This window comes from Mauremys reevesii, linkage group 6, assembly GCF_016161935.1.
Source record: "Mauremys reevesii isolate NIE-2019 linkage group 6, ASM1616193v1, whole genome shotgun sequence".
NCBI lineage: Eukaryota > Metazoa > Chordata > Testudines > Geoemydidae > Mauremys > Mauremys reevesii.
The window spans coordinates 48,748,523-48,774,909 of NC_052628.1; the positions used below are offsets into that span (position 1 = coordinate 48,748,523).

A 26,387-nucleotide genomic window follows, 5' to 3' on the forward strand; every position below is an offset into this window, starting at 1 on the left:
GCAGATTTCAGGTTAGTAGCAGCCAATGAAAAGCTCTAATTATCATGCCTGTCAGCCAGCTAAACACTGTCGCGTTCTCTCTCCCTAAGGCTTGAAAACTTTCAAAGCTAAAATCTCGATTTTAGCTAACAAGACAATATAATGAAACCTATGGAACTATTTGACTGAACTAAGGGTTGAGTAGAAGCCAGGGCCCAGAAAATAATTAGTAGGTAAGAAATTCTTGGTTTTGAACCATGGCTTGCCACCAGTGGTAAGCATTTCTCATAGACATTTTGCAGAGAAGAGAAGACAAAAAAGGACTGTAGCCAGAGAGACAACATAGGAGACCATTTCCCCAAGAAAATAGCAGTTGAGAACATTTGGTCAGGGACAAGTGATGAACACATCTGCAAAAGGACACATCCAACAATGGAATTACATCACATCTATGATGTTTGTAGAAAGTGCAGAGAGACAGCCCAGTAGCTGCATTCCACAATTCCTCCACAAAATCTCCCTTTTCTCTGCCCTATAGACAATTTTAGATTCAGAGAGCTTTGAGCTTAATGGAGCACAGATAGTTCACCACTTTCTGAGACAAAGTGGGGGCAATGGGAGACCCTGTGCATGCCCTTTGAAACAGAATTACATCTATTTAGATAGAAAGGTGAAAGGAGGAAAAGCACATGCCTTACTGAAATGCCTAGGAATTAGGAATGCATCCTTGGCTAAAGCTAGAAAGTGTGATACCTGCTCCAAGGGGTTAAAATCAAACCCAATGTATATTTCCTTCAAGAGCCTCACTACTTTGGTACAATTTTCTAAGCATTAACTAATATTGGTGAGATAATAAACCCATTATACGCATGGAATATCACTACAAAGATTCTAGTGTACTGTCTCCTCCATCCATCCCAAGAAAGGAACTAGACCAGGGTTTCTCATACAAGGGTTGCCGCTTGTGTAGGGAAAACCCCTGGTGGGCCGGGCCGGTGTGTTTACCAGCCCTGTCCACAGGTCCAGCCGATCGCGGCTCCCACTGGCCGCGGATCGCTGCTCCAGGCCAATGGGAGCTGCTTGAAGCGGGAGCCGCGATTGGCTGGACCTGCGGACGGGGCAGGTAAACACACCGGGCCGGCTTGCCAGGGGCTTTCCCTACACAAGTGGTGACCTGTGTTTGAGAAACCCTGAGCTAGACCCAAGCATTCAGACTAGCATAAAATCTCTCTCTCTCTGAGACAGAGAGAGAGAGACAGAGAGAGAGAGAGATTGAAAAAAATCCTATTTGGCTTCTTCTGCTGTCATTGAGAAACAAGTTCTTCAAACACCAGGTCCTTTTGAAAACAGACAATATGGCTCTCCTCAAGGAATCATGGCTCTATTTTTGTTAGTTATTGTCTTAAACACATACAGGTGGTTTGGCCCACTGGGACACTAACAGTTGGAGGGTTTTGTTTTCAGAGATTAGTTCCTTTGGTAGCTTTCCTGGTGGCTGTTACTTGAATATTTTTATTCCACAGCTTCTCTTTCCTCCATCAAAACAAAAGGCTTGTTCATAGTCCACATTAGCCACTTACATATGCCACTGGCAATTTACTGCTGTATTGAATGTTTTCAGACGTACATGCTATTTGAGGAGCTTGTTTTTACATTACATTGAATATTTATCTGCCAGCACATATTAGTCGTCTTCTTAAGTATTGAACAGGAGAGGAGTCCTCCTTTTTTTCTATCACAGGTTGTGTTTTTAAAATTCTAGCCACATATTTAATGAGGTTTTTCCATCAGTATAGGAAAACTTCCAGGGAAGGGTTGGGAAGCTCTGCTTCTGGCTTTTAAAAAGGACTTCCCTATCCTTCATGCAAGTTATGATGGCAGGGAGGTAGGAATATGTGGGTCTGAAGACGTAAGGTGTCACAGAGATGGAAAAGTCTCTAGAAGTGGTGATCAATGACCTCTTGGTTGATGAAAGGAGGATGAGAAAGAGATGTGCTTCTTAGGGGTGGAAGATTCCCAGAAGAAGTCCTAGATTGATCTAGTGAAGATTGGTTAAGTCGAAACACCAGATCAGAGGCAAACACTTCCTGCTTACCAGATCCCTGATGCTATCCATGGGAGGAGAGGAAGTCTTGTGTATGTCCACCCTCCACAACCTCTTCTGATTCTTCGTTCACGTCAGGAACGTTGGAGAACCTTGATGTAGGGAAACACTTGCCACTCTTCTTAATGCAGAGCTAGCTGGCTGAGCTGAAGCTATTGGACACTCCTTTAAACTCCCACTTGAAGCGTCCCCCAGCTGGATACTCTAGGGACAGTCTCACAGGATACATAAAAGTTGCTGGCAAATATGCACTGAACACTAGCAGAAACAATGCACATTCTGTTTTATCTCTTTTTCCTTCAGGGTGCTAACGGAGACCAGAAAAAAATGGCCTTGAGAACCCTGGATGAAGCCAGTAAAATCAAATTACCAACCATACTGTCCCTCTCCAGCAAAGCAGGAGGAAGTCTGAGGAGGGATGGAGGAAGGGAGACAGAAGAAGAGTGCAAAAGTGAGAGCTTTTCATTGGCTGTTGCTTGCTGAAATATATATAAGGTGGATCTGTCCATTTGTCTGAACTGGTAGCAAATGGGCACAGGAAGAACTGAAATACAGAATCTGTATATTACCTACCCCTCCCCCCGCCCGAATGTTATTTACATTGTCTTTAAATATTCTGATTAGATTTGGATACCTGCAGGACTAGGCATGATGGGTGTTCCTGGTGGCCCTCCACCCCCTGGAGGACCCTAAAAAGGGTAGAAAATATTCAGTTAATATAAAAGGAAAAATATTACAGCAAAGACTGAAGATAATCCAAGTGACAAAAGCACATCATAAAGGTTGTGAGTTGTTCTGGTGAAAAGGAACACATTTCCATAGAAGAAAAGAAAGATGTACTCCATCATCTATTTTCTTGTAAACCAGTGAATTTACTCAATGGCAGTCTAAAGCTAGTGCCATTGATCTACAGGCTCAAGCCCTGAATCCCAATATGTGTAGATCCCTGGATCCAGAGAAATCCACTGCTCAAAAACTTTAGGTTCTGTTACTGTCTACCAGTACTGGAATACAGAAGGGATGCTTTGTTCAGGGTTCAGGGCTGTTAATATATAGCTGATTCTCTACTATAGCCAATTTTCTAGCTGGTATTGCTCTCTCCTTACTGACTGTGATGCAGCAGGTTGCTAACTGTAGTGTCAACACTGGCAGAATAAACTACTGCCTGTTGTTACACAGTACAGGGATCACCTGGGAGAAGAAGAGGTGTTCAGAGCAAGTCTCTCTCTGTGGAATGTGTGTCTCAAACTTTGGTGGATCCAGGCCCTGATAAACTTAATTCAGTTCATAAAACATCACACATTCTCTTTTTTTCATATTTGTACAAATATAACTCAGGATAAATGATTAGAGATTAATGACAAAGTCTCCGCACAAGATCAGCGTGGCAAATCTGAGTACAGATCTGCAGATATATTGCTATTACATTACAGATAAAAGAGAATGGGAGCTCATCTAGTATTTGCTAAATCTATTTAAAAATAAGAAATGTCTATTTTCTTTTTTTCTGTTAATTTTCTGTATTTCTGTGTTGCAATTTTTTCTGTGAAAACAAACCATTTAAACAGACTGCACTAGTTATTAAACAAGCTGTTTTTTTCATTTTCTTTAAAAATATTACTCCTATTGTTTTGTTCTAAACAACTTAATTCTTTAGCATCATCAGCACTATAATTTCTTCTGTACCACATTTGCAGCTACAGTAACATCTTTAAGTACAATGAAAAGTTGACTGGTTACAGCTTTGATTCAAATATTCTAACATGCAATAAAAAATTAACCCTGAAATTTTCCATAATAAAAATGCTATAAATTGCTATTACTAGAAGGCGGTTTTCATTATCATAGGTCTGTATTGATATTTAAAAATAGTACATTTGCTATTAAAAAGAATGATTTTGTTTCAATATCCATTCTGTCCACTTCATGTCATGGAGCATATTGAGATTTCAAAGTGTGATTGTCCTGTCTGCTTGAAGGAGCATTGCTGAGATTTGCTATAATATGACCAACATATTTTTGGAAGGAGGGGGGAAGGTTTGGAATTAGAACAATTGAAAAATATCTTTGTGTGCCCTACAAAACACACAATTTACTGGCTCTGAAGCAGCAGCAATGCATTCATGAACACTATTTCCAGGCTTATGCTATAATCTAAGTCAGTAATGCTGCATTAGTCATTGCTGCCCCTGCCTCTGAGCTGGTACAAATAAAATACTTGAGATATTTGTGAGTTAATACCTCTGGCTGCAAGTTAATGAATAAATTTAACAAATAACTTTAATCTAAACACAAATCTATTATCCAATAATAATATGTCCCTGTAGACCACCAATCTACACACACACACACACACACACACACACACGTCTCTGACCCCTTAAATGACTGACAATGTAATCTACCAACTACCAGTCACTATCCTGCACTTCTCCCTCAGTAGTGTATTGAGCAAGACCATGGAGTGCCTCCTGTGTCTACTAACAAGATTTGTTTCATTACAGATGTCATGGATTCATGGAGTTTAGATCATCTAATTGTCCCTTATGGTCTAATCTGACCTCCTGTGTATCACAGGACATTCAATTTCAACCAGTTATCCCTGTGTAGATTAACTGGCCAGCAGTGACCACTGGGATCATCAAGTCTGATCTATGTGATGCAGGCCCTAGAACTTTCCCAAAATAATTCCTAGAGCATAACTTTTAGAAAAACATCCAATCTTGATTTAAAAATTGACACAGATAGAGAATCCACCATGACCCTTGGCAGTTTGTTCCAATGGCTAATCACCCTCACTTTTAAAAATTTGTCCCGATTTTTTAAATATGAATTTATCTGTTGGGGATTTAGTTGGGGATTGGTCCTGCTTTGAGCAGGGGGTTGGACTAGATGACCTCCTGAGGTCTCTTCCAACCTTGATATTCTATGATTCTATGATCTGGTGTCAGGTTCCAGCCCTGCTGCTTGTTATGCCTTTGTCTGCTAAATGAAAGAGCCCTTTAATACCCAGTATTTTCTCCCATAAAGGTACGTTGTAGTCAAGTCACCGCTCTTCTTTTTGATAAATTAAACAGACTGAACTCGTTAAGTCTCTGACTGTAAGGATTTTTCTCCAGCGCTCAAATAATTTTTGTGGCTTTTGGGTGCACTCACTCCAGTTTTTCAACATCCTTTAAAAAAGTCAAAAAATACAAACTGTCAGGAAAAAATTGTGGGCACCAGAAGGAGCGGTTATTCATCTCGTACAGTAACTGGAGTTCTTCAAGATGTGTCCCCCCTATTGGTGCTTCATGTCAGATGTGCTTGTGCCCCCGGCGCCTTTGATAAAAGATTATCAGTAGTGGTGCCCGTTCAGCCCGCATATGTGTCCTACACATCCTCGTGCCCCACAGTGACAATACACAGGGCTGAACAGGCAAACTGTCCTCAGTTCCTTCGCTACCACAAAGTCCCACCAAGGCAACTCCAAAACAGAGGGGAAGAAGGGCAGGTAGTGGAGCACCCACAGGGACACACATCTCAAAGAACTCCAGTTAATGCACAAGGTGAGTAACCTTTCTTTCTTCAAGTAATATCTGTATGGGTGCTCCATTTCAGGTAACTCCCAAACAGTATTGCAACAGGATGGTGGAACTTTCAGAGGAGACTCCAATATTGAAGACAGAACTGCGCTGCCAACTGCCACATCTGACCTAGAGGTATGAACCAAAGCATTGTTCTTGAGGAAAGTATGTACTGAAGCCCTAGTTGCAGCTCTGAAAATGTTAGCAACTGGAACATCCTGGAGTAATGTCATAGACATAGACTGTGACATGGTAGAATGGGCTAACACAGTTAATTAGATGTTGGTGGAGTCATAAAGTGAAATAATACATCCAGAGATTCACCTTGAGAGCCTTTGGGTGGAGATAAAGGAACTTTTAGATCTGTCCTAAATCAAAACAGTCGAGTCTAGATAAAATATCTAACACCCTTCTGACATCTAAGGAATGGAAAGTAGCTTCCTGTTTGAAATGATGTGGTTTTGGGGGAAAACAGTAAATGAACGGTCTGGTTAAGATGAAATTCAGAGGACACTTTGGGTAGGAACTTGGGATGTGGTTATTTTAAAACCTTTTCCTTGAAAAATACTGTAAAGGGGGGATTTGCTATTAGAGCCCCCCATTCTCCCACTCTCCATGTGGAAGTGATGCACTCCACGAAAGCTGTTTTCATGGAGAAGTGGAGTAGAAAACATGTAGCTAATGGTTCAAAGGAGTGTGTCATAAGGCCATTTAGGATAAGGTTTAAATCCCATACTGGGGCAGGTTCTCTAACCTATGGATAAAGACTCATCAGACCTTTAAGAAATCTTGAAGTTATGGGGTAAGCAAAAATAAAAAAAACCTTCTACTGATGAGTGAAAAGCTGTTACAGTCACCAAGTGAACCTTGGAAGAACTCATACTGATCTTTTTAATTCTAACAGGTATTCCAAAATGGTGGAAAGAGAAGAACAGATAGGAAGCACTTGTCGATGGATACACCGTAAGTGAAATCTCTTCCATTTCTGAAGGTATTTCTAGTAGATGTTTTTCTGCTATTTAACAAAACCTGTTATACCGCTGTTGAGCAGGAAATCTCTAACCCCAAGAATCATCTTGCCATGTCTGAAGTCACAAAATGTCCAAATTGGGGTCCAACCAGCATCCTGAGACAACAGGTGGTAATCAAGAGGAAGTCTCAGCAGCAGACAAGATGTGAATTGAATCAGGTAAGGCACCAAACTTGTCTTGGTCAAGTTGGTACAGTCAAAATGATCCACCTCTGGAAGTCCCTAGGTTAGAAATATACTCTGGAGGACTCATGAATCCAACTCCCTGTAGTAACTGAGAAAAGTGTCTGCTTAGGTGGTTGGCAGTAACGTTTTGTATGCAGTGGAGGTAAGAAGCTGAGATAGCTACATGGTTGGTAATGCACCAACTTCAGAGCTTCACTGCTTCGGCACAGAGTGAGGAGGAACACACCTCACACTGATGATTGATGTAGAACATGCAGGCTACATTGTCTGTGATGATCTTGACTGATTTGGCTTTGATCAGGAGGAGTAAGCATTTCTGACTGCCTCAACTCCAGAATGTTGACATGTAGGTGACTCTCCAGGGAAGACACTTGCCTTGGATGATGTGAGAACCAAGATACGCTCTCCATCCCAAGAGGGATACCTGAACAGATAATGGTGGTTGGAGGAGGTTGAAAGGGGATTCCCGAACAGACTTTGGATGGGTTCTTCCACTAAGTGAGCAAGTGTAGAACTCGATGGGGATTAGAAACCTGACCTGTTTGTTGAGGCTGTGCTTGTTTGTTGTGTAGACAGCGGAGATAGGATGTGACATGCTAGCTCACAAAGATACACGCCACCATATGGCCCAATAGCTGAAGACAATTCCTTGCCAAAGTTTGAGGACTTAACTGAAACTTTGCAATAAGAGTCTGCAGAAACACAAACCTGTCCACAGGTAGGTAAGCCCTGGCTATCATGGCATCTGGAGAGGCTCCTATGAAATCTATCTGTTGAACCAGGATCAAAACGGACTTTACAAGATTGATCTGGACACCTCAAGTGTGATACAAGGAACATGTCATCTGTAGTGTTGATAGGACCTCCTGATCAGATTGGCTCCAGAGTAACCACTCATTGAGATAAGAGAAGACAACAATGACTAGAGGACACTGGCGAGTGGCTCTGACTTTCATCACTTTTGAGAATACCCTCGGGGCAGAGGAGAGGCTGAAAGTATATTGAAAGTGTTTGTGATTGACTCTAAACTGAAGAAACCTCTTGTGAGAGAGGTGAATCACAATATGGAAATACATGTCTTGAAGATAGCGTGTCACAAACCAATCCCCGGAATCTAGAAAGGGAATAAATACTGCTTTTCTGCAAGGGTCACCATCTTGAATTTCTGTTGTTTCACACAGTTGTTGAAATGTCTAAAATATAATTTGGTTTCCATCGCCCATCCTTTTTGGGGACCAGAAATTACTTGGAATAGAACCCTTTTATCTGGTGCTGAAGTGAAACTGGTTCTATGGCCCCTAAACGTAGGAGAGAGGCAACCTTCTGATTCAGCAACTGATCGTCAGTTCCCTGAAAAGGAACGGGGAACGGGATGGGAGGGACAGATGGAGGTGAAATTGATGGAATAGTCAGATGTTACAACTTTCAAAATCCATTTGTTGGATGTTACTCTCTCACAGGCACCTTGAAAATGGGAGAGGCAGAATCCAATGGCAAAGAAGAGGGTTGGTTAGTGCAGCAGTAGATCTGTGTGAAATGGGTGGTTTGGACTCTTGACCAAGCCATCAAAACTGACACTTGGACAACACTGGTGGCTGCGATGTAGTGGTTGTAGTAGATGTTTTCTTCTTTGAATACCTCGGTCTCAGCTTGTGGTTCAGGAGGTCTACGGAAACCAGAAAAATGGGCTGGGCATGACCTCCGCACTGTTTGAGACCTGCTATATTTTTCTTATTTGCAGGAGTATAGATCTCTTCTAGTCTTTATTTTATGGGGTAGTTTTTGTGTTGTGTTGCCTCCTGCACTCTTTAACTGCATCCACAACCAAGGTGAAAATAAAAATTCTGAATTCTCCTCTGGGACATGCATTTCTTGTCAGCCCATTTGCAAGTTGGGGGTGCCACAGCTGGAGTCTGCCAGATGGTCCTGTCTGGCTCCAAAGAGTCTCATTAACTGGGAGTGGCATGCATGACTAAGCTGAAAAGTGTAAAATGTTCAGGAGTTTATGAAGGGGGCCCTGGACTTCTTCACAAGAATTCTGAAGCCAATCCACAATTCACTTCTTCAAGTCCTGGAATTGTTTAATGTGGTGGTGGAGGCATTACCACTTCATCTAATGATGACAATGAAATATTCATATGAGGTGTTACTTCCTTATCAGCCCTTGTTCTTCAAGTGGAGGAGGAAGTGAAGGTAAGGAAGAGCAAGAGTTTCTATGCTCACTGCAGAGTGAACTTCTCCCTTCCCCCGTCAGAAGTTGTTGACAGTACAGGGCCCATGGAGCCCAATAAGGCCACTGGGATGGACCATAAGACATAGGAGGAAGAGGTAGCCACTGTTGGTCACCTCAGGTGGCTGGAGGTCGAGGTCACCTCTCCTCCCTTCTCTCCACATGTGGAGAAGAATAATGTCCCATTGAATAAACAGGAGATTCCTGACCACAGAGTTATGAGTCAGAGTCAGAATATCCTTCAATATATTCCATGGGAGGTGATAAGTGCTCTCTCTGGATGGCAGAAGTCAGGGAATCGGGGAGGTCTTGATGAGAAAAGTGCCTTCAGTGACCCAGAAGATCTAGGTACTGAAGGATGTGCAGAAGCAGACAGTAGAGAAGACTCTGGTTCATTAGGTACAAAGAGGTCTCTTGAGTACCAGAACTCCTGTGGTACCACAGGAAAGATGGAAGTTGATATCAGTACCAAGGTGGTATCTGGCTAGTATGTGCCATAAGGTGAGCCTACACAAACATTTATTCAGGAGATGCAGACAAGGGTATCGAAGCAGGTACTGAGTGCACTAGAGAGCCAGATGGTGCTGATCTCTTCATCGTAGAATGTCTGCTAATATGGCTGTGACCTGTAACAGAGAAGGTCTTGTTTGGAAGAGGCATAGCACTTAGAAGCCTTAGACACCTTTATGGTACAGGACCAACTTGGAGCCTCAGTAACACTCATTTGGAGGTCTAAGGTCTACAGGGACTGAGACGTCTTTAAGGGAGATCTAATGGTCATGCTCCTCTTGATGGTACTTGTATCAGAGGGGTAGCCGTGTTAGTCTGGATCTGTAAAAGCAACAAAGAATCCTGTGGCACCTTATAGACTAACAGACGTTCTGCAGCATGAGCTTTCGTGGGTGAATACCCACTTCTTCAGATGCAAGTCACTCTGGTGGTACTTGTCAGCTCTGAGTGCAAGGCTATCAGTCCCACAAGTACAGATGTACAGTCCCCCAAAGCTTTTGGTGACTAGGACCTTGAGGAGTATGAGATAGTGGTTGTTTTATCCCTTCTAGCTCTCAGTGACTGGGACCCAGCAGCTCACAGGGTAGCAACCAGGTAGCTGCTGAAAAAAGGAGTTTTCAGGCCTTCAGGAGGTAATTATAAGCAACAGAGAGTAAAAATGTCCCATAAAACATTAGCTCTGAGTGTCTTTTTAAGTGATGTGCTATACATCTTTTGGGACGTTTAAGCTTTTCTAGTTCTTCCAATGAATTTTTTTCTGCAGAGCTTCAAAAATTCAAGCACATTATTGTGTCACCAAGAAAAGGCTGGTTTTTTTTCCTTTAGTATTGAAGCACTGAAGTATTGCATTGGTTACAGAAACATATGCTGAAGTAAACCACAGCACTCAAGGCAATTTTGACCAGACTGATAACTGTTCTAGTAATGAACACCAACATATGTGCTGTAGATGGCAGACAAAACAACTAAACGCAGATCAGATGTTCACTTCTCAACCAATACACAAGGGTTCTTCTTAACATCTGGACAACTATTTCTGTGCCTAAATAACATGTAACATCAATTCTAATGAGCAAACATACACAAGGGTACTTACTACATAATTCCCAGGAGATGCTGAAGAGTACGGTATCTAGAATGTAAAGCAAAACAAAATAATATATTTATTTTCCATTAAGATGGAGAAATGCAGTCCATACCAAAATTTACTGAGAATCTTATTTTGAAGCACATTTTTAAAATTCATTTTTAGAGAAGAGGCAGCGGATAGGGAGCAAATACTGATGTTAAACATAATGCTGTCTAGGAAACATCTCACTGTAACGTTACTCTATAGTAAAACGTGCAGTACAGAGTCACAGTCAAAGAGAATTTCTGTAAATAAAAGATACTTAATATTCCAGTTTAAGATTGCTGTGTCCCAACTCCTACATAGTAATATATTTGTTGTGTCTTGCACTGAAAATAATCAGGTAATTTCAAGACATTGGTGGCTTCTTAGGCCCTAATCCTACAAAACACTTAAGCATGTGTGTAACTCTGCTCACCTGAGTAACCCTACAGGACTAAGTAATACACATGCTTGATTGTCTGCAAGATCAGAATCACTAGCTCCTTTAGATCCACATTCTATGATGTGTGAATGCTGAGAAGCCATTGTTACTTTTTAAAAAGGCAGACTGCAAGCTATGGTACAAGTTATGCTACTTGCACCTACCAATATTGTCTTCAGGCTTCATCTGCAGGAAGCACAATAATCCAATATAAAGATCCATTAACTTGTGGCAAAAGGTTAGTAGTGAGGTTATATGAGTATTAGCCCAATTCAGGACAGCATTAAGCATGTGCTTAACTTTAAGTCAATGGGACTTAAGCAAGGGAATAGTGATGGACTTAAACATGTGATTAAGTCTTTAACTGAATCAAGGGCCACAAGATGACACTCTCTTTGATCTCAAGGGACACTGATGGTATTCTTTCTGCATGCTTGAGGAAAGAACTTTCTTTTTAAAAGAGTCAGTGTCCCAACTGAACATTAAATTCAATTTGTGGAGATTCGTTAGAGAGGTACCCTGGAAAACTCCAGCTGCTGGTAAGTAATATAGTTTTCCTCTTCATGAAATAACTTCTATAGATCTTCTCTATAGGATATTGGAGAGTAACAGCTCAGGAAGTTGAGCTGAGAATTAAGAAACTGGAAAATCACTTTGCCAAAAGAATTTTCTTATCTGACTGTAGATGACAGATAATATTTTATAAATGTATCTAAGGCAGGAGTTCTCAAACATTTTCATAGTTTTGGCCACATCTTTCCCACTCATGATTCAGCAGGCCACTGAAACACACCCCACTATTAAATGGAAAAAAATTATTTTAAACCCACTGCATTTATCCTCAGAAGCCACAAACACTGTGATGTTCTGAAACTCTCACACACTGAAGATGTGAACTGCCTCTTGGCATCTAATCTGTGAAGGATGGACTTGCTTCAGAATGTATGAGAAATTGAAAAAAAAAAGACAGACTTAATTTTATGGGAATCATTATAGAATATTAGAAGCGAGAGATGCAAAAATCTATTATGCACCTTCCCGTCCATCTCCCCATCAAAGCAGAATTAATCCTCGTAGTACAATTTTTAGTGTTAGTCCAATCTAGCTTTTAATATCCCAAGTAAAAGGTCTACCAGCACTTACTTTGGGAGATTTCCACATTCTAATATGTCTTACTGTCTGAAATCTATACATTATTATGCTGGCATAAAATAGCCAAAGTGCACTGTACTCCAGCAATCCCACCCCGTTCCCTTCCTTGCCTACGCTGGCCATCCCCTGACAAATCTTCTATGCAAGGGGCAGGAAGGAATAGCATAGACCCAGCTGAATTTTGGAGGTTTTTAGCTTGGCTGCTCCAAGGGAGGCGCTGGAAATGATTTCTACCCAGGCTGGCAAAACACCTAGGGCCAGCCGTGAGGCTGACTATAGGGTCGGAGAAGAATATATAATGGAGTAGCCATTCTCAAACTGTGGGTCGGGACCCCAAAGTTGGTCACAACCATATTTTATTGGGGTCACCAGGGCCAGCATTAGACTTGCTGGGACCCAGGGCTGAAGGTGAAGCCCGAGCTCCACCCCCACCTGGGGCGGTGGGGCTTGGACTCTGGCCCCCTCTCCCACCACCCAGACCGATGGGACTTGAGCTCTGGACCCCTCTCCCACCATCTGGGCCAGTGGGGCTTGGGCTTTTACCCACCCCATCCCGTCCCCCCTGGGGGTCATGTAGTAATTTTGTTGTCAGAAGGGGTTTGCGGTGCAATGAAGTTTGAGAACCCCTGATTGTAGTGCAAAAGGTATTGGCCTAAGTAAGCCTAAAGAGATCCGTGTTCAATTCTTAGCTCAGCCAAAGACTCCCTGTGTGACCTTGGGTAAATCAGTTAATCTACTCTTGCGTCAGTTCCCTATCTATAAAATGGATCTATAAAATCTCTACATCACAGGGATGTTGTGAGGATAAAAATTCTTTAATATAAGTGAGGTATTCAGTTACCACAGTAACAAAGGCTATAAGTGCATAGACAGCTCAGCCTCTCACTATGTCAGGTGTGTTCTGCAAGGGCCCCCTTTATGTCACTGGAATAGCACAGAGGGGCCACATCTTAAAAGAAGGTTTAGATCAAGATCTATGTTCTGGAGGGCTTACAATCTAAACAGACATTGAGTTGACAAACATGGGGGAATCAGATGCAACAGCAGCAAACAACTGAGCAAGTGGTAATGTTCAACATGCATCTTGTTCTATATTTGTTTCCCCTCCTCCTCCTCCTCTCTCAGACTCCCTTAAGCTCTCCTTTAACATCAGTTCATTGGGAGGCGAAGAGGAGATATGCATTATGGCAGTTCTTTTAAAACAACTCTTCCCCTTCTCTCCATCTCTAACAATTAGAAATCTATTACAAAATCTGAATAAACATAATGGTTAAGAGAGAAGGTCCCTGACTTCACTACAAGCTCAGCTATGGAATTGCCATGAGCCTCATGTATGGGGCAATGCCTTGTTTCTATTTAGTATATTTTTAAAAAACGTATATAGCAAGCAAGTCTTTCCATTTCTCTGAATTCTTTTTTTTTTTTGGTGGGGGGGGGGCACGTTTTTCTGGTAGGTATGTTTTAAATGAAAGACCCATGGAGCTACATATATAAGGTTAACAACTAAACTATTTGATGAAATATAGAGCAGGTGACATAAACTCAGTTAAAACAATCACTGATATCACTTTTATAAAATCAGCATATAGTGTAGGCTTAAGGCAAACCATAATCTGAACTACTTCAACTGTATTCTCTTCTTTTGTATGCTTTGAAACCCCCTTTTTCCTGCTTATGAAATAAAATGTCAACAAATCTTAATTAAAGATTAGTAACTAAAATATGCATAGGGCATGTCCTAGATGTGTACTTTCATGTCAGATTACAATAGTTTCAAAGGACTAATTTCTATTTAGTGGGTTTTAAAATTCTGCCTAAATACTGTAACTATTTCCCTGATTTCATTCTAATCAGGTAGATAATGCATATTTTAAGTCAATGCCAAAGATCACAATTCAGGAAAATATCCATATTCAAGAGAGCACTTGTGCATGTGCTTAAATTCCAATGACTTGCTTATGTACTTAAGTGTTTTCATGAATCAGGGTCCATATCTGGTCTCTTGCATGTACTTGCATATTGAATTTAATAAACATAAAGTTCCATGGCAGAATAATCTTCTCTACCTTATTTTAAAACAATCAAGACATTTAAAACAAAAAAGAATATTAAGGATGTCACACTAAAAGCTGGGAAAATGCAAGTTAAGGCCTACATTTACTTATTTGTAACTCAGTCATGCAACATTGAGCTCTTTTTCTTTTTGTACATTATTATTATTATTATTATTATTATCATGAAAAACTGCCAGCCTCAGTTCACACTGTCATAGATTTTGTGTACTTTTTATTTTGAGTGTGTGTATAAGAGTTAACATTAGCATATCATGATCCACATTCCACAAAGTTAATATTACTGTAAATTGAGCTGTACCTCTGAATTATATGACAGGTAAGTATACCCCAGAGAGAAAATATGTAGGGGGAGATTTTCAAATAAAGAAGAGGGAGTTAAGCACTCAGCGCTCAATGAAAGTTGGGCACCTAACTCCCCTGTGACTTTGATAATCTCCCCATTTTAAAATTTATTTAAAACATTTATTGCATTACATATATGATAATCAGCAAACACCACTAAAGTCAAAATGAGGAAAAATTTTACCCAAATATACAGCCAATCTGAACCCAAAGATCTGGCACAGTGGCAAACCACATAGAAGCCATTCTATCAAACTACAAGGATCAATTCCTAGGTAGAAAAGGAATACACAAGAGGATAGCAAATACAAAACAAAACAAAAAATCACAAAATAACATAGGAAACACTCCTTTTCTGATCCACCAATAAATAAATAAATAAATACATCCCAGTCAAGGATAAACCTGATACACCATGTTCTAGGGACAGCCAGAAATAGAGTCTAGTAACAGCAGATCCATGTAAATGCAAAGTAGGGATATATGATGATACATGTTCACTCAAGTACTTTGGGTACAGATTAGGAAGGGTTTCACTGTGCTTTCTAAAACTAACCCCTTGAACTGTGAATTACCTTCTGTAGGGCTACCAGCCACAGCAAGTCATGGAGGGTGGGCATTACCAAACTGTTCTTGTCCTAAGCAGCTATTGAACAACCTCCTTTTGTAGCTGTTGCAGCCTATTAATTTGGAGAGTGTATTACTTTTCATGAAGGTCAAAATTAAATTGTTCAACCTCAGGGCTGTTATGTCTGCACAATCATGAGTGGGAGGAAAGGTGGTCTACTAGAAGCTTTCTATTAAGATGTGGTCCATACTGTGAAAAAAGCTGGAGAACCCATGCATCAGGGTTGGAAAAAAAACCAGTACAGAGGGCAACAAAATATGGCATGCACTATTCTATTTGCTGAATATAGTTTTTTTTCCATACATGGGCATATTAAGAAGGAATAACTCCTCAAAACATAGGATACTGTCCAACACACCTAAATATTTACTTACAGAATTGGCATTCGTTGGGTTTGGCCACGGTCTACCACCTCCTGGACCCCTGGAATATAAAATGACAAATGAGGATTTAATCAAACAAAGTTTGGTTTCTGATCAACTCTGCTACCAAGAAGCTAAATGTCAGCTGCTCTATGGTGTAACTTGACCACAATCTGTTCCCAGTGTAAAATATGCTTTTTTAAAAACTGCTATCTTTCACTGGCATCTTCTGGTAGCATCATCATTTTTCACTGCAGTAAAGTGTGATTATAAACTACAAGTATACTTTGTTATAGTGTTAAACTAATACAAGATCATCATAGCTAAACTACCACCAGCATTTAAACAGTTTAGCAGATACTATACAAAATTATTCTTAAAAGATTGTCTGTCACCACCACAAGCTCACCATATCTATACATATTTCAGTGGAAATCATATATTGTGGACTTCTGTACTTTTCAGGACACCATCTGCTAGGAACTACATGACAACAACTCCTTCAGAGCTTTGATCCCAGAGGTATAGAAAGCAATGTAGGAGACACTGGAGTTTTGCACAGATCATAGATACCTGCCAATTAGGGATCCAACCCTCCTGAGTATTCTGCAGGGTGGCAAATCCCATGCCCCCAACAGCATGACTTGAAAGAAAATGTAAGTTTGTGCCCCTATATAGTTTTTTTTCCTGCACAGGGGAGAATTTGGCCCAATGTTATATAAACACAGCATTTTATGGTTTAATTGAATTATTATGGTATAGTAATATTTAAAAGACAGTAAAAATGTGCTATTGATAAGATTCAAGACAATCGATTCCTCATAAGGAGTATTTTTAGTTGTATTCTGGTTATTGACACCATAACAAATTTGGAGCCAGTACTACTTATGCTGTGAATGCCTACCTACAGTATGGACCAATTCAGAAAGATACTAAAACATGTACTTAACTTTAAGCATGCAAGTTGTATACAGGCTTAATTTTCTTCCTAAATTGAGATTGTAGTAAGCATTTATGTACTACATATCTATAATACCATCTATAATTTGTTTAATTCAAATAACTTTTGTTCCTCATAATTAAGCTTTAAATATATTTTTATAAAATCAAATTGTCTCCAATACAAGAAAGTGTGTATGTGACAATATTGTAACTTTGTTTTCACCCCCAAAATTTGAATGTGATGCAAAGAAAAATACACGGAATACATAGAATCAATATTAGGGTTGGAAGAGACCTCAGGAGGTCATCTAGTCCAATCCCCTGCTCAAAGCAGGACCAACACCAACTAAATCATCCCAGCCAGGGCTTTGTCAAGCCGGGCCTTAAAAACCTCTAAGGATGGAGATTCCACCGCCTCCCTAGGTAACCCATTCCAGTGCTTCACCATCCTCCTACATCTGGATTAATGTAAATACTTAAAAAGTATGAAGCAGACTAAGTGAAAGCTCATCTTGCATCTGACAAGGTACTGAATTTTGCAAATTTACTAGAAATCATAGGAGAAACTTCTATGTAGAAAGCTACAAAAAGCACCAAGGCAGATTCTGCCCAGGAGGTATATGATTATATGGAGTTGAATATTGGTTGTTTTTTTAAAATTAGCCAGCTGCAAAGTTCTTTACAGCAATGTGAGCAGCTTCCCCACCTCCCTTCTAATAAATGTTTATTATGGAACTCTCAACATATTCATAAAACATTACTATTAATGCACCAGTTTCACAATATAATCTTTTACATATAGAAGACTCATATGTCTAATTACAATAGCTTTCTTTAGAAACACAGTCATCATTTCCATACTTTCATTTTTTACAGAACTATTGGATGTTACCTCTTTGAGGACCCCTTTAACACTAACCCAGATGTTTCCTTCAGTGAATCAGGAGACATCAATTTTCACTGCCATCTTGAAAATAAGTCTCAAATTTTTTATTTGTACTAGTATTTGAAAAAATGTTCAATATTTCAGTTTCCTTATGTGTGACTGTATTCTATCAGAATATTGAATAATTTAAACCAAATACCTGAATACCTATTTTTGTGTGTGTTTTAGCTTTTCTATAAAGGAAACTTATGAGCTAAAAAGTGAGTGGAAATTCTTTTTCTCTTCAGGTATATGCTGAAACATTCTTAGCACCTTATAAAAAAGTCTGGTTCACACTGGCCATTAAAATAAGCTTATGAACTGTAACATTATTCCCTGAAATTTGCGATTTTGCTCCCATTTTGTATGAAAAAATACTGCCTTACAAAGACTTATCATGCAAAGTTTGGGCTTAAAGTTCTACAGATGAGATTTATATCCCTTAGAAGTGAGTTTACAATGAAAACTCTGACATGGACACTTGCAGATTTTACTGTAATTATTTTTTCTTTAAAAAGATGTATGAAACAAATATATATCACATTTGAAATACTGAAGTTTAGGCTATGTAAGCAATTATTTTTCAAGGCTACATCTACTAAGAAAAATGTCCTTTTGGGTTGAAATACTGTCTATAAATTCTCAGGCTAGTTTTGTTGTCATAACAGATTACACAATATGCACTATTTTTAGCCAAAGCAACACCAGGAAAAATTTCAAAAATGATACTTGTAGATATTTAGCATCCTACCAAGACAGCTTTCTTCTGAGTTGTACCCCCTAATTGCTTACAGAGGAGACATTACACTTTAAAATGGCTGTTGGCTTTGCAGAATAGCTACTTCTTCATATTTTAATGCTGCCAGAGAGCCAAACCCATTGAACTCAAAAAAGTTTATGCCTGCATAAAAGGAAATGCAAATTAAACTATGCACCCTGCATAAGGCAATAAGGAAGCTGCCATCTTTTATGGAAATACAAATACAGAAGATAAGGTACACAGATGTTGCTTAGCATCATGCATTGCATAAATTGTAAGGGATAATCTAAAGGAGGAATCGCTAAAACATCTGGGTCCATTTACTGCTACGAGATGTGGATTATCCTTAGATGCTCTCTAGAACTGAAACTGAATGTTAGTGTTAATATGTACAATACATCTGTGCTATGATATCACAGTACAAGGACTTATATGCTAAAGAAATTCATGCACAAGTGACATCAATAACTTTAAGGCTGGGCCTCATACTTCATGTCCCGCAAAAGCAAAAAATATAGAGTTAAGCCTCTATTCTCCTTTTGATATGTGTACATAACTCCATTTGATAGTAAGAGAAAAATTACTCACTTTGACAATCTGAGAAAAAATTCTTACTGATACTCATATTCTCTGAAGGCAAGAGATATAACAGAACTTCTTTCCAAGGTCCAGGATCCAGCATATGACAAGGATCAGAATACCCTAAAGCATAGCTTTCTAATACCAGCACTCTGGGCTAGCTTGTGCCTTTAAGGCACAGCCTGTGGTAAGGGCCGTGTGAAGCCACGCCACACAAAAGAACAATGACAGGTATTTTGCTCCCATTTTCAGTTGCATTAGAGCAGGGGTCGGCAACCTTTCAGAAGTGGTGTGCCGAGTCTTCATTTATTCACTCTGATTTAAGGTTTCATGTGCCGGTAATACATTTTAACATTTTTAGATGTCTCTTTCTATAAGTCTATAATATAACGAAACTATTTTTGTATGTGAAGTAAATAAGGTTTTTAAAATGTTTAAGAAGCTTCATTTAAAATTAAATTAAAATGCAGAGCCCCCCAGACCAGGATCCAGGCAGTGTGAGTGCCACTGAAAATCAGTTCGCGTGCTGCCTTTGGCACGCGTGCCATAGGTTGCCTACCCCTGCACTAGAGGGAGGTTAATTACCAACAGCCTTTAAGGAGCACAGCATATGCTTGGCTGAAGCATGGGGAGAAGGAGCTATGACTGGCTACTTCATGCCTTCTTTATGTCATATAGAAGCTCCTGAGTACTTCAAGTACAGGAGCTACAATTCTGGGTAACTCTTATGTGTAAGGTGGGAAGAAAGCCACTTCTTCCCTCCCTCTTCACTGTGCAGCTGTATAACCCACATAACTCCTGGATGTGGTGTTCTGTCCAATCTAGTGGCACTGAGACCACTGAGAGAGAGAGAGAGAGCGAGAGAGAGAGATTAATGAGTCTGCTCCACAGCCTTAGTTGAGAGCCATGTGGCTTATAGCTCATGCAGTAGAGGCTAATGCACTAAGCTCCAGAGGTCCCAGGTTTAATCCCAATGAGCAGGGTCTGACGGTAGCCATGTGTAACTGTCTCAACACACACAAAAAGTGTGCTTACCTACTGCTGAGATATAGAAGTTGTACTTCAACCATGATTATTTCATTTTCTGCTAACTGGCAGGTGAGGAGCTGCTTTCTGAGACAGCAACCTGTTTGTCTGTTTTTCCTATATAAAGTCTCTCTCATGTGTACAAGTATCCTCAAAATACTTTTTTTGCTTCTATTTCTAATTTTTTGTTATAAAATAGCAACACATTTTGTAATGAATAGTTTAGTTTTGTTTTCCTTTGTTGGAATCTCTTTCTTGAGACCCTTTCTACAATTTGTGTTGTACCTATACTTGATTTCAAATATCTAGTTATTTTATCTACATTAATTTCCAATAATTGTCCTGGGTGCAACAGAAGACATCTGTAGTAAAGTAACACAAACTTTAAATTTATTTTATTTGCTTCAAAAATGCAAGATCTGCCTGAAGATTAGAACAATATATCTAAGATGTGGTGGATCTTTCATTACTTGAAATCTTTAAATCAAGATCAGAGGTCTCTCTGCAAGATGTGTTCTAACTCAGTGTTTTGCACCCTTTTCAGGTTGGCGACACCTTATTTGCAGTAAAAAACTTTCATGATTTCCTTCCAATTTACTATAAAAGTAAGAGTAAAAATATATTAATGATAAGCCTTGGTGTGTGTCTTTCTGTCAGTCTGTTGATCTGTTGAAGGGTAAGAGGGTGTGTGGAGAAGGGAGGGAGATTTCCCTTGCTTTACATTGTAATAAAATTTTTGATTCCTTGCAAACCTGATTACCTTTCATGACCCTCCTGGAGGTCATGACCAACTTGTTAAGAAACACTCTAACTCAACCAGAAGTATGGTGCTGAAGCAAGGGCACTGGAACCTTCGTAGAAGTGAGGAGGGGCAGTGGTGCTGGAACCGGGGGCACCAGGAGGCCATGCCCCCTACTTTTAAACATGGCGTAGTTTGGGGGGTAGGGGCCGGCGTTCCTCCCCCAAACTTCAAGTCTGGGGCAGGCATGGAGCAATGCCGGCAGGGGCTATACTTTGCAGCAGGGGAACTGATAACAGAGAGTTGCACTGAAGGCCTTAGCTTTGGTGCAACTTCAACTTATTCTACCCAGTAACAGTGGTTTGACATCAGAAGTTGCTCTGGAGGCTTGGAAAATATGAGTTATCTACATATATCAAGAGAGGACTATACTCCATAGACCCAATCCATAGCTGGTGTAAATCAGTGTACACCAGTTTACACCAACTGAGTATCTAGCCCCAGAAGTCCTTGAATGCCACGTAGTACACTAAAATGTCTCATGCCTGATTCTCCACCCCATAACACTGGTTTTATGTAGTGTAACTTCATTGATTATATTAGCATAAAACCAATATAAAAGAATGGAGAATCCGGTCCTTCCTTTTTTATTGTGTATCCTTTGTGACAATGTATTTAAAGACAATGGTGTGTTTCTGTCCATACTATGCACTTCCTTGCTTTTGCAGATCTGAATCAGAACCTTACTATTCTTTAAAATGTTCTGTCTGTGTGTGAATTGATGGCAAACTCTTTTACTATTAAATCAGTGAAATAAACCTTCAAACCTAACTAATGTCAAGGCTCTTTAAAAATCTACAGATGAATATGGTGGGCCACACTAACAAGATATTCCAAATATATGAACCCTGACCTGTAGAACAAACCCAACATTTAGAGAGACTTGGAAGGAAAAAACAAGTAATTCTGTAAAAGATGCTTTGCACAAGAGTGACACTACTGTGATGTTTCCTTACTTCGTCACAACTGTTAATATTAGTTAATGAATCAAAATACATTCTCCCTTGCCCTATGTAAGTCACAATTATTTTTTTCTTTTAACAGGAAAAGATTACTTTTATAAATGTGATAATAGTTTATTATTTTGCTTACATGTTCATTCCAGGCATTCCAGGGCCACCTAAAGCATTCAGTGGCGGTCTCATTGCACCTCCATAGTTCTGCAATGATAACCAAGGGTCAGACTACCACAAAACAAAAAAACAAAACCAAAGAGGAGGGGGGAAAGAAAGGACAGCAGGTTAATGACTTCCCTACACACCTGTTGATTGGATAGGCCAGTGTGATTCATTCTTTCAGGAGTTTCCATTCTTGACTTAAAAAAAGAATTCTTATTCCTAATGAAAAAATAGTATGCTTAGCACACTACACGTATTAACAGTTCTTAAAAATGTATGTGTACTAAGCATACTTAAAATGCTAATTGTTCCATGAAGATTTATGATACATGGTAGCAAACTCAATGGTTAACAAAGGTCAGAGTCAATAACCGTTCAACTTTCATACCATGAAAACTCATTCAAGGACAGAAAAATAGATTGGGGGGTGGGGTTCACAGTTTGGAATTCAGATAGACTTATTTTTAATTGAATCTGGTTAATGAACAGGGTATTAATAACTTCCATGGGAAAATATTACAACATATTTAATTTCTATAACACATGATTGCTATACTCCTCTTGTAACCAATCTAAGACAACTAACATGAAAATTATTCAGATAGTATAATGGATGCCATAGAAATGTCTATAAATGAGCTATCCAAAGCCCTATTATAGATAAAACCAATGTGTGTGCTCAAATAAGATTTAGATCATGACATAAACTGACAAAAGCCTAGACATTGTGCTATTTTCCTGAAAGACTGAACTATTAGTCAATTTTTTCAGTTAAATGTAAATAGAACAACCGGCCTTACCCCACATATATCATTTATTGCAGAAACTGTACCAGTCCTACTGGGTTTTTCTGATATCTTAGGCAAATGTATGTATAATAAAGCAATTTCTAAAAAGTAAAATAGTGTGTTTTGAGGAAGTCGGGCAGACAATCATTTACCTAAGAGAACAGAATGTCCTCAAAGTCATTATTGTTATCTGTTTTGCAATAATGTAACTACAACTCACTCTAGTTATATTATAACTGGATTACTGAACTTTAACTGGAGTTCTCCAAAGCAGTCTATTACACAAATCCATGCTCCAGGGTATTTGAGCATCAAATTATGCAGACCAGGGAGCAATCTGACAATAAGATTTAATATGCAGACCTGATAATATATTTCATGTGTCATAGTGAAAAGAGATATTTCAATTACAAAAAACTTATTTCAAGTGAACCAAGAAAGGACTTCTGGGAGTAGGTTCTCTTGTTGTAAACTAGAAACCAAACCTGCAAGTGCTCCCTGTATAGAATTCCCATTGAAGCCCATGGGAGTTCTAGACATAGATGGCTTGCATGGTTTGTGAATCAAGCTAATAAGCTAATTCTGAAACAACTGGAATGATACCTTGCGTTCCCTTTAAATATTCATGTTTTTGATGCCTGCCTGTACCAAAACAGTACCAAAATGACATCCATTTCTGGAGGAACTGTGAAGCTATTTAATTCTATTTTTCCATCTTCATTTCAGAGATCTGAGCCACCTTTCTTCTTTGGAGCATCTTCCTATTGTTGTTTTTTTCTTTATTTTGACAAAGGAACCAAGTCTGTGGGCCTAAGATCTTTATAGAACTCACTAGGAGTTCTCGACTGGAAGCATTTTAGTCAGGTATCCTTACTGAACTTGAACTGAGAGAAATCAGATTAAAATAATTTGGCACCTTTAGTAAACATAAACCTTTACAATTATATACAACTGCTTGCCTGTTGAAGATGAAAGAAAATAATTAGGGTAAATCTGGGACAGCTGCTGCTAAGAAGGAAATCCATGAGGAGAAGATGGATGAAGAGAGGAATCTGGAGAACAGTGAAGAATGAAGGAGTCTGACTAACAATTAGAAGCAGGGTTTAATAAAGTTGTTTTTGTTTAGTTATTTTTCCTTGTTTTATTTTCCTTTCCCCTTTCACTGTATTTTGGTTTTTTTTGTCAGTCATTATCTAAAAATTAACTATTGTACCTATGGCCAACTGTTAAATGAGGTAGAATTCGCTTAAAATAAAATGTAAAAAAAGTTACATACTTGTGTTTTCAGTCTCCCTGTCCCAAGCACAATATTAGGATACAGATATTCAGGCCTGTCTGCAAAGGTCTGTACTTTAAGAATTTAGGTGTATTCTTATCACTTAGCTAGTTAGAGGTATAAAAGAAAGAATCAAAATCACTGTCTGCGGGTGTAAGGGCCTTTTCTCACTCTGACAATCTAAGGCCCTGTTCATAGGCTAACTAAGGTCTTTGGCTAAGCAGCAAAGGCATCCATAAGCTGGGAAGTGAACGGTCACATCCTCACATTCCAAACTAGTCACATTGAAATAAGGCAATCTGGGGCTGTTAGAAAGGTGATTGGAGCTATCACCTCCAGAGAAAGGGAAGAGCCTAAAAGATTTAAAGAAAACTTAGTTTGACAGCATCCTGTCTGGCAAGAACTCACTTATCTATAGCTGGGTGTAAAATCCTCATTTTTGTATTGTTCTATCACTGTAGTCTCCATTTCCCTATTGTTTGTCTGTATAATGTCTGTCTGGTTCTGTGATTGTTTCTGTCTGCTGTATAATTAATTTTGTTGGGTTTAAACCAATTAAGGTGGTGGGATATAATTGCTTAAATAATCATGTTACAGTATGTTAGGACTGGTTAGTTAAATTTCAGTAAAATGATTGGTTAAGGTACAGCTAAGCAGAGCTCAAGTTTTACTATATAGTCTGCAGTCAATCAAGAAGTAAGGGGGGGAATGGGAACAGGGAATGGGGGTGGGGGAATGGGAATCATGTTTCGCTAACGGGAGGAGGGGGGAATGGTAACAGGGAATGGTAACAGGGACACAGGCAAGGCTCTGTGGTGTCAGAGCTGGGAAGGGGGACACTGAGGAAGGAAACTGGAATCATGCTTGCTGGAAGTTCACCCCAATAAACATTGAATTGTTTGCCCCTTTGGACTTCAGGTTCTGTTGCTCTCTGTTCATGTGAGAAGGACCAGGGAAGTGATGTCACAAAATTACACAACTTTAACACCTAGTTATTCAAAATTAAACATAGATCCCATTGAACAGAGAAGTCACCAGGGAAAATATCTGAATGAAGAAATCAAAGTGTAGAGGGATGAACATAACCCAAATATTCTTCAGAATAAGATGCAAGGCCAAAATGGCTATAACAAGTAAACAAACAAAAAACAAAGTTAGAGACCTGAGTTAATGAGGAAAAGTGATAATAAGGAATGGACAATCCACTGGGCTAACCTTTTTGGAGATATTTCAGAATGGATTTAATTTCCACTTGACTTCATTCTTGCAAGTGGAAAATGTATAAACTTTTACTAAAAAACTTTCACACCCTTGGAGAAGGAATATCTATATAAGTAACTATAACTAGGTCAGCAGTGGGAGGAAGGCTGAACCCAGATGTTCAAGCTTGCTGCTCTTTTTGAAAAGCAGATCTAGAAAGACAAGGCTAACAATTGGTATTTATAGGTGATATGCAGGCACCATCCACATACAGCATGAGTAATTGTGTACATTTAAAATCTTATGCCAAAAAATCTAGAGTGCGGAATTTGTGATCAGAAGTTTAGTGGCTAGAGAAAGATCTTCCTAAAAATTAATTAGTTTTGTTTTTACTACACAGACTATGAATACTTTAGCTGTATTGTGGGGCTAATTTTCCCTCCGAAATAATATAAACAATAAGGTTAGGATTTTCAAAAGAGCCTGAGCCAACTGCTTAGGCACCTATGAAAATCCTAGATTTAGACCATAGTATGCATTAATTGTGGAATAAACGTAGGTTTTCTGAATGTTTTAGAGTTATATGGACAAATATATAAGCCTTTTTATTTGAATTACAGCTGTATCATTCAAAATAAATTAAATCAGTCTTTATAAAATTTTGTCAATAAATTTTCTTTATAGTTCGCAACTTTGTCAAGTTTTAACCGAGAATATATTTTTATGATAGAGAGAAAATCCCTTAAAAATGTTCTTAGTGCTTTCATATTTAAACTTTAATTCTAGTACAGCTGTGACAAAAAGGACTCTAAAATATCATATGTATGTGTACTGTAAATATAGACACACATATTTATGCAAGGTACCTGTGGTCCTAATGGAACCATTCCTCTTGGAGGAGTCATTCTCTGCATTGGCCCACCCATGTTTGGATGCCCTGAAAAAAATTACACAACTTTAACACCTGTGGTGCATAAAAACACTTCTAAATTATTGACAAATTATCGCTTCATGGTTTGAAAAGCGTTTATGCAGCTGCAGTGGACTTTAAAAGAAGAGGTACTGGATGCAAAAAAAAAAAAAAGCAAGGTTGATATTCTGAACATACATTTCACATCTAGTAAACAGGCACTTTACCTTGTTGTCGTGTTGGGTCCATCCCACTGGGCAATAATGGCTGACTTCCTGGGACACCTCCAAGTGCCTACACATATATAAAACATGTTAAGAGGAGATATAAATTGTATTTTAAACAAA

The 26,387-nt window shown here is 39.2% G+C and overlaps 1 protein-coding gene and 1 long non-coding RNA gene across 5 annotated transcripts in view; one reads left to right on the forward strand and one right to left on the reverse strand.

The window, feature by feature from the left end:
- SSBP2 (single stranded DNA binding protein 2) overlaps positions 1–26,387 on the reverse strand; it is a 256,126-nt gene that overhangs the window by 20,657 nt on the left and 209,082 nt on the right. For all 3 annotated transcript variants that reach the window (XM_039545650.1, XM_039545651.1, XM_039545652.1), the window contains 6 exons: positions 26,268–26,334; positions 25,997–26,067; positions 21,841–21,908; positions 15,730–15,778; positions 10,702–10,737; positions 2,718–2,772 (listed from right to left, as the gene is read on the reverse strand). In XM_039545650.1, coding sequence (XP_039401584.1) covers positions 2,718–2,772; positions 10,702–10,737; positions 15,730–15,778; positions 21,841–21,908; positions 25,997–26,067; positions 26,268–26,334 — 346 coding nt within the window. The remainder of the gene's footprint in view (positions 1–2,717; positions 2,773–10,701; positions 10,738–15,729; positions 15,779–21,840; positions 21,909–25,996; positions 26,068–26,267; positions 26,335–26,387) is intronic.
- On the forward strand, positions 5,683–17,659 carry LOC120408569. Of its 2 annotated transcripts, none has more exons than XR_005600792.1 (5): positions 5,683–5,784; positions 6,554–6,612; positions 6,701–6,838; positions 16,183–16,373; positions 17,536–17,659. It is a non-coding gene; the product is annotated as an uncharacterized LOC120408569 (long non-coding RNA). The 2 variants fall into 2 exon arrangements; XR_005600791.1 differs by lacking the exon at positions 5,683–5,784 and adding an exon at positions 5,980–6,451.